Raw genomic sequence first — 8,220 nt, forward strand, 5'->3', positions numbered from 1 at the left:
TAAATAAAAAAAAGGAAAAAAATCACTAAAAAGAAAAACCCAGAAAATTAAAAAGAACTTGAATACCTGAGAATGCGTGGAGCCGATGAGCTGGTGGCGGTGGCGGTCGACGTCACGCAAGTCGTTCTCAACTGCTATGAGTTGACTCATAGTGGATTTGTAGGGTTTTTTGGCGGTGGTCCACCACGGGCTCTCGTACAAGACCACCTTCATTTGCAGGCGAAAGAGAAAGCTCTCCAGATTTAGTGAACTCGACGCCTAAAATGGAGGCCATGGTTGAGAGAAATTGGATGAGGGACGACTAGGGTTAAGAGAAATTGAAGAGAGATGAAGAAGAAGAATGGGGGTGAGCGGTGTTGGGGCTAAAGGTTGAGAGAAATGAAGAGAAAGAAAGAGAAGTTTAATTGGAGAGAAATGAGAAAGAAACGGCGCATCTGTGTGAAGGGGAAGGATTTGCAAATCCCTGAAATCCCTCTCTCTGCAATGGACACCCTTTGTCCCATCTCCCTCTTTATGCAATCCCTGAAATCCCTCGCAACAAATCCTCCCATATCTCTCTCTATGTCAAAGGCGGCATAGCCTGCATCCCTGAAACCTCATTGAATGACAACCAAGCCAAACCTACCCCAATTCGCTCAAAAAGTAGAGGACAAAATTGCCCTTCCTAACCCATCATCCCCACAGTTGGATTTTAAGATTTGGTGGGCAGAATTGTCGTTAAATTTACTGAAGGCTGGGCTTCTACCGAAAACCAATGAAGCCGATGCAAAAAAGGGGCCAGCCCAAACCCCAACCCAATCACAGATTTGGTGACAAAAATTTGACTGTAGCTAAGCTACAGTCAAATCCCTCCTCAATTTTGGAATAGATAATGTATAGTCACTACAAAAAAAAAAAAAAAATTAAACAAATATAAAATCAGTTAGACATTCAATTATACTTAAGGATATAAAATCAGTTAGACATTCAATTATACTTAAGGATATAGACGAATACAATGCTTTAAAGAAACACTAAAATAACCGTTATTTGATCCGTCACATGAATTCCAATTTTGAATAATATTGATAGAGAAGATCTTTGAAGGAACGCCTAAAAAGGATAAATAGTTAGATGTTGAAATACAATGTGGACTACAAAAATATCCTCCTTTTTGAAAGGTCTCTCAACTGAAACTACGGATCCTATTTTCCTTTTTCTTGAATGCATCTAATTAGATAAGAGTATAGAATAGATTCTTTTGTTAATTTGGGTCACCACGCAAAATGTAGGTGGATTACACAGCAAGAGGGCAGTGGGAAGGGTAAATAGGAAAAATGTGTCCCCCTTGGTAAACCATATGGGTCCAACAAGTAGCGGTCTGACGATCATGCTAAAAAATTCTCCTAGAATTCAAAGGTAACTTGCACTTACTTCGCAAGTTTACAATAAGGCAAGTAAAGAATGCGTTTGGCACCCAAAATAAATAAGCCCGTAGACTATGAACAATACTAGAAGAACACTTGGAACAAGAACAACTTGGCTAAGCTCCTTACGCCGCACTTACGGCTAAAATCAGATTACAGCTGAAAATCAATCAGTAAACTAACCAAAAGGAACTATTCTACAACCTTTCGCCGCACCTCTTCCAATAAACAATTTAACACGAAGCTTATTTGGTCACGCGACCTCTCTAATTCTCAGCCAAAATAAATACCGCGCCTGCGCTCTGCATTTCTCTCTGTTTCTCAAAACAAATAATGGAATATTCAATGGAATCTGTAGCAATGTCAAAGCATGCTGCTGCCTATAAGGACTCTGGAGGAAGATGTTCGGCAGGTTTAACTCATTTTCGTCAACATTCTCCAAGCAACTCGTCTCCTTGTCAAATGTCTGAAGGGTCATTGATGTCCTGGGCAGTGTAACAGAATAGTTTAGCAGATAAACGTGGAAAATCACAGAGGCCTGATAAACAAAGAATAAATAAATAAAAATGACTGACCTTATTCTCTATCACCACTCCATCAGGAAGTTCCAATTTCATCCCGGGTTTTGCAACAATAGTTACTTTCCCCTTGAGAAGTAAATCAACCATAAGAAAAGAAATGAGATACTGTTGGTGTTGGTGTTGGATCGACAAATAACAGAGAGAAACAGTGGAAAGATTGATGGCAATATGCTGTTCACGAAAATCAATTTTTATATGAATGGATAAATGAATGAATGAACTTGAATGAATACGAGTCCTGTGCATGGTACATATGTTCTGCTTTGATATCAATGCCCTGAGTCCTACGTATAATGATAGATAGCCAGAGCTAGCAATTTGTTTTCCAGCAGTAAGAATCTGAGGTGTTTTACCGCCAATATCATAAAGAAAATAAAATAACCTCCACAAAGCTAAAAGGTTACAATTCATATTATGTTTGGGCACAAAGTTCATACAAATTTGAAACAAATTCCAGGAGTACATTGACAATACCTTGAGAGTTATACCAGCTCCAAACCACACATCACCAGTAACCTTCAATCTATCCAGGTCCATAATATCGGGTATGGACTTAAATCGGCTCAGGAGGTCACTGACCTGAAGGAGATAAAATAAATGAACTTATTAAAGACAAATGGCAACAGATAAAGGCATGAAAATTGCAGTTAAACAAATCTTTACCTTTTCGAATTCGGGTCCTAATTCAATAACAGGATCTTCGGGATTTGTTCTAGCTATATTCCGAACTAGAACTCCTCCATCGCAGATGAAGATATCTGACTGTAGAAATATATAAATGAGATAAAACAAAAACAATAAATTTGAAGCTCCAGAGAGAGTACCATTTCACTTGTTAATATTAAACATATGGGTTAGAGAAGTGTTAACATCACCTTTAAAAGGAGTAGGTCTGATGTTTTATTGATTGAAAGAGATCGAGAATGGGGAACATTGACACCAATAGCACGATCAAAGAACTGGTAGACATAAAATTTAAATTACACAAGAACATTGAAACAATAACTACTAAAAGAAATGACAAGTATTGATCATCGGACGAAAAATACCCGTATTGCTGAACCAGCTGCCGTTTCTTGCAAAGGAACTTGATCACTCTCCGTTCCCTGTTAAAAAGAAGTAGTATTTTTAGTAATTAGTAGTTAATGTAGGGAAGTTCTACAGATTATGGGGTACAGTACCTTTGAAACAGAGATATCTTCTATCTTTATTGCATCTGCATCCAAAAGCCTTTTAACGGCTTTCAAATTGACCCACCTGTTCAAGATAGCACAAATATGAATTAAACATATTATTCAGTTGCAGAAGCAATGCAAAAGACCGACTATTTCAACTTACAAGCTGCCAGTATCAAGAAGTTTGAATTTGTCCATTGACTTGGATGCATCAACAAGCACATAACACAGAAAGTGAGTCATCATTTAAATAAAATCAAGTTAATAAGTAAACATACCAAGTATTATCAGCACAAAATAGAATTTCACACCTAGAAAGAGAGATATAAAACAAAACATAACCAAAAGAGGAGACCAAAAAGAAGAGGAATATGTCACAAAGCAAAACCAAAAGAGGAAATCAAAAAGAAGAGGAATAAGTCACAACTTACATGTTTAACAAAATTCTGAGCTATTTCCGCAAGCTGCATAATATTAGGGGAAGAAATATTAATTACCTATTATTTAACATATTAAGACCAAAATAAAATTTATCCGTCAATAGTTAACATCAAATTAAGATGATTACAACGAATATTTAGACCAAAGCCAAGTTAACAAAAACAAGTTTACTTCAACAAATCATAGAGCATTTGGGATTAGAAGCAAATTCGGATTAAAAAGTTCACTTCTAGGAACCAACAATCAATTTATCTCGGCAATAAAACGGGCCTAACAGATCTTCCATAACCCAGCAGACCAATCCAATCAGGATTCAGGAGGGTCCTTAAAATGAAAATAACAAAAGCCCAAATCCATGTTGCAGCTCCAATTAGCAAGGCTATCAGCCATCCAATGTGCCTTAGCTCACAAGAAATATATAGCATTTTTGAATTGTGAACATATTTGGATTTTGAGTTATTGACAACTCATCTTCTCAAAAGTTAGTGTGGGTGAGATAATTATGTTCATCACCAATATGTAGTTAAAACCAACTATCAGCAGCCAGTTGGATTGCGAATTTGCACCATAAACATATCCAAGTGTATGTTCTTTTGGTAAAAAATAATACTTCAAAATTATTTCCTATCCAGAGCGAAGGAAGAAAAGGTTATATCAAAAGATTATATCCTCCAATCTAACTCCCTACACACTGGACGGATCGTAGCACAAATGGAAGGAAGCTTTCACTCTCGTCATTAAGCTTAAAGGCTTTCATCATATGATCAATCATTTGGATTAATATGAATTTCAGTCATGACAATAACTTTTCAGTAGTTCAATCTAGAACCCCAGGTTCTGGTCAATTACGGCACAACTTCCAGCTTTATGAACAGGTTTCCAAATTTATCTAAGCAGTTGCTTCCTTTCAAGGCTTCCCCTAAACTTGAATCTAACTCTTTACAACCAACTTAAAATGAAGGAAAAATAGGACCCATACAAGATGTGGATTCATTAAAGAATTTCAAGTTTAACCTATCACTCAAAAGCTCAACCATTTATAAATTGCATCACAAAATTTAATTTATACAAAAAGTAAAAAGTTAACCACCTTTGAAAATACTACCATTGAGCACTCCGACCACAATTTTATTGGATTGAGATATGAGGAAGGTTATATAGAACCATATATACAACTTACCTCAATCTTCTGTAAGCGTGAGCCAATGTTGCTAAAATCTGAATCATAAGAGGTAGGTGTGACCTGTTGGAAGGGTAAATTCGCACTTACAATATTACCACAGAAAATGAGAAAATAAACTTAAGAAAAAGAAGGGGGTTGATTGTTACCTCCATACAATATTCAATTTTGTTTTCAATCAAATGGTTTAAAATTTCTATACACCCACTTAAGGGACACAAGGGTCTACGATTAAGCCCAAAAAAGATCAAAAGCACAAAATAAATGAAAGTATGACAGAGGACAACACTAATAAAAGAAAAAAACTATGACAAGGATACTTGGGTCAATTGTAGCAGCCACGTTGTCTGAGTTAACCAGAAGGATATACTCCTTACCCTGAAAAGGAAAGCTGAAGAAGTTAGTCAAGTTTACCTTTAGATACCACCTCTCGCCAGGTACTTCTTTATGCATTGATTCAAATTGATGTTTCTCAGTAGTTAAGATGAAAATGTAAATAAATAAAAATAAAAATAAAACAAAAAGAGCTTCAGAACTGATGCATTACTATATATACCTGTGATAATAGGACATCAAGAGTTCCACTTTTGACAAGGGAAAGGAACAATGCTCCATGACCAGAAGGATACCTTCACATATACACAAAAGGAGTGTAATTGATATATATATATATATATATATATATATATATTAAATGTCAAAAGAAATCAATTTGTGATGGTACGGGCATGAGAGATGTATTAGATGGTATACTTAGATATTACAGTTGTCTATATGGATAGATCCCTAGATAGTGCACATAATGAACATGAAAAAAGAAGTAAAAGAACACAAAAATATCCCTATCCTCACACCAGGACAAACACTGCAAATCACCAGGAACTAATAACACTTAATCTATCTGAAAATGTGTCATGTCTGCTATCAACATCAAACTGATTTTTTATGTTATAGTTAAAGAAAAAAATTAAAAATGTCGAAAAGACATAAGAAAGATGGCTTACAGTTCATCTTCATCACCCCGTCCTACTCCATGTGACTTCAGCTGTGGTTGTTCGGTCTGTATTGATTAGAACACATACATTCACAAGTAATTCCTAATCCAAGCTTCCAATAACCCAAAGAGGGAAAGAAAGAAAAAAAAAAAACATAAACTACTATACAAATAAAATATAAGTTAGAGTTGAAAACCTGTTTAAGAGAATGGATATCAATGTTTGAATTGGAATATTTCTCCAAGACCTACATTACCCAAGCTGAAATGAGTAAAAAACCATAGGATCCAAAAGTATGAACTTACAGATAAATGCCAATGTCACCTTGACGGTATCTTCGTGTGTCGTTGGTGTGTTCATCAGGAGCAAAGGAACACTGCATCTGTACTTAGAACGGAGAGACTGCAAGAAATTGGAGCAGTGATATTAGGATATCTGAAGTGCAGATCATAGAATAAATTATGCAATTTTGAAAGCAACACAAAGAGAAATGAGAGAGTGGTTAAAACTGACCTCAATTTGCTTAACAATTAAGTCCAAAGATGTCAACCCATCACGGATTTCAATAGCAGACCTGAATTAGAAATAAATATAATTACAGTAAATTTTCTCCAAAACTAAACCAAGAACAATACTGGCAGAACAAGTATACCAATTTAGGCTACGAATGCAATTAACTGGGAACAGAAAGAAAAAAAAGAAGTGTATTAATTGAGTATGAGTGCATACTTGGGGCCATCGAATCCCATATTTGTACCCAAAGCTCCATTGAACTTGAGCACAACAAGCTTGTCTAAGAGCTCCTCAGTTTCTTCAACAGCTGCGCTCTCATACATGCACGAAATGAAATTCCTTAAATAATTGATTGCTTTTGGTGAAATTTCTTAAAGGAATAATGTTTATAATTTTACCAGGAGAAATGGGTAACAAGTTGTAAGGAAGCACAAGCAACTCAGCCTTGTTAGTAGTCTTACTCTCCTCTATACTCTCCACTTGCTCCCTTCAATACAACACACACAATCAAATTTCACCACAAAGTTTCACTGGAGCAAAACATCAAACACCTAGAGCGCAACTCAATAAACACAAACAACACGACACCCACCTCGTCCCCTCGTCCGCTGCAACAGCACCATTCCTCTTCTGCTGAAGAAGAAACGTCTTGGTAATCAAATTGCACACCAAGTACACGAACTGAACCGAGTCGTTGGCGGGAATCGGATAGGTGATCTTCTTATAGTACTCCAATGGCATTGCCGAATCGACAAGCGAAACAATTGGAATCTGCAACCTATCAGCCTCAAGAATCACCGAAGATTTTCGATCCGTGTCAAAAACCACAAGGCAATCCGGGGGCTGGGTGGGGCCGAAGCAAATCTTCTTATGGCGAGACCTGAACTTCTTGGGACTGTGGCTGTTCGTGAGGAAGCCGCCAGTGCGCCAGAGCATGTTCATGGACGGGCTGTAGCACCCAATCTTCTTCGTCATTTGCTCGATGATTTCGTCCCAGAGGGAGTTGGTGTTGACGAACATGAAGCGGGCCTTCTGCTGGGCGAGGGCGGCGATGAACTCGGCGGCGCTGCGGAGGCAGATGAGGGTGCGGTCGGAGTCGATGATGGCCATGCCATTGCGGGTTCCATAGGTGAACTGCTTGAAGTGGTGGGCGGCGACACGACGGCCCAAATGGGCGTTGGTGCTGAGTAGCTTCTGTATGACTATGGAGTGGAGAGTCATGGCGTTTGTTAGGGTTTACCTGGGTTCCTTTTTCCGGCTGAAAATGGTGAAACGAAAACGTTGAAATTTGGAGGGGGAGAAGAAGTGGGTCGGGTCGATCGGGTGACTCGTGATCCATGGGTCGTCAATTTTTGCCTCCAATTTTTTGTTACTTTTGCACATTAGTCCTCCTCCTCCAAGTTTTCTTCAAGGTGGTCCTTGAATTTTAAAATTGTGTTAAATGAGGACAACCATGTTATATATAGACAAGTTGAGGAAGAACCTTTGCTAAAGATTTGAAATGGAGCGGAGAGTGATAGATGAGGAAGAATTTTCGCTGGAGAATGAAGTAGAGCGGAGACATGGATTTTCCAGTTTATTTCTTTTATTGGTATCTGTAGTAAAGATGGATAAAGCCAAATGTTCTTAAGGAAACTAATAAAAAAGATTTCAAAACTTTCAATCTTAATGAAAAGTATCTTAATAACTTTATTTAATGATTAAGACAAACCCAACATCAAACCATCTTAATAAGACTGGCCCAAGTAATGAGTTTTTCGATTTTTTTCCATGAAGGCAAGCCTTTGCCCGTTTATTTGGTCTATTTCACGCTGGAAACACATTAATTGCTGCTTGTGTTCCTCCATCTCATTTTTTATTTCCAATCTTAGATTCTTCATAAATCACGCAAGGTCATAGGCTACAAGTTTGTATCGACGCCTTCGTTAT

The 8,220-nt window shown here is 37.5% G+C and overlaps 1 protein-coding gene across 1 annotated transcript; it reads right to left on the reverse strand.

Moving 5' to 3' along the window:
- Positions 1-1,361: 1,361 nt before the first annotated feature.
- LOC137747046 (UTP--glucose-1-phosphate uridylyltransferase) lies at positions 1,362-7,618 on the reverse strand. The gene is made up of 20 exons (XM_068487047.2): positions 6,884-7,618; positions 6,690-6,778; positions 6,508-6,598; positions 6,292-6,352; positions 6,103-6,180; positions 5,975-6,025; positions 5,788-5,843; positions 5,340-5,412; positions 5,104-5,161; positions 4,933-4,979; positions 4,784-4,846; positions 3,594-3,626; positions 3,326-3,363; positions 3,169-3,244; positions 3,037-3,093; positions 2,863-2,946; positions 2,651-2,749; positions 2,462-2,566; positions 1,982-2,053; positions 1,362-1,891 (listed from the first exon to the last, which is right to left on the reverse strand). The coding sequence occupies exons 1-20, from the start codon at positions 7,510-7,512 to the stop codon at positions 1,865-1,867; spliced, it is 1,887 nt and encodes a 628-aa protein (XP_068343148.2). The 5' UTR covers positions 7,513-7,618; the 3' UTR covers positions 1,362-1,864.
- Between the last annotated feature and the right edge of the window lie 602 nt (positions 7,619-8,220).

This window comes from Pyrus communis, chromosome 2, assembly GCF_041283825.1.
Source record: "Pyrus communis isolate YQ-2024b chromosome 2, ASM4128382v1, whole genome shotgun sequence".
Classification (NCBI taxonomy): Eukaryota; Viridiplantae; Streptophyta; class Magnoliopsida; order Rosales; family Rosaceae; genus Pyrus; species Pyrus communis.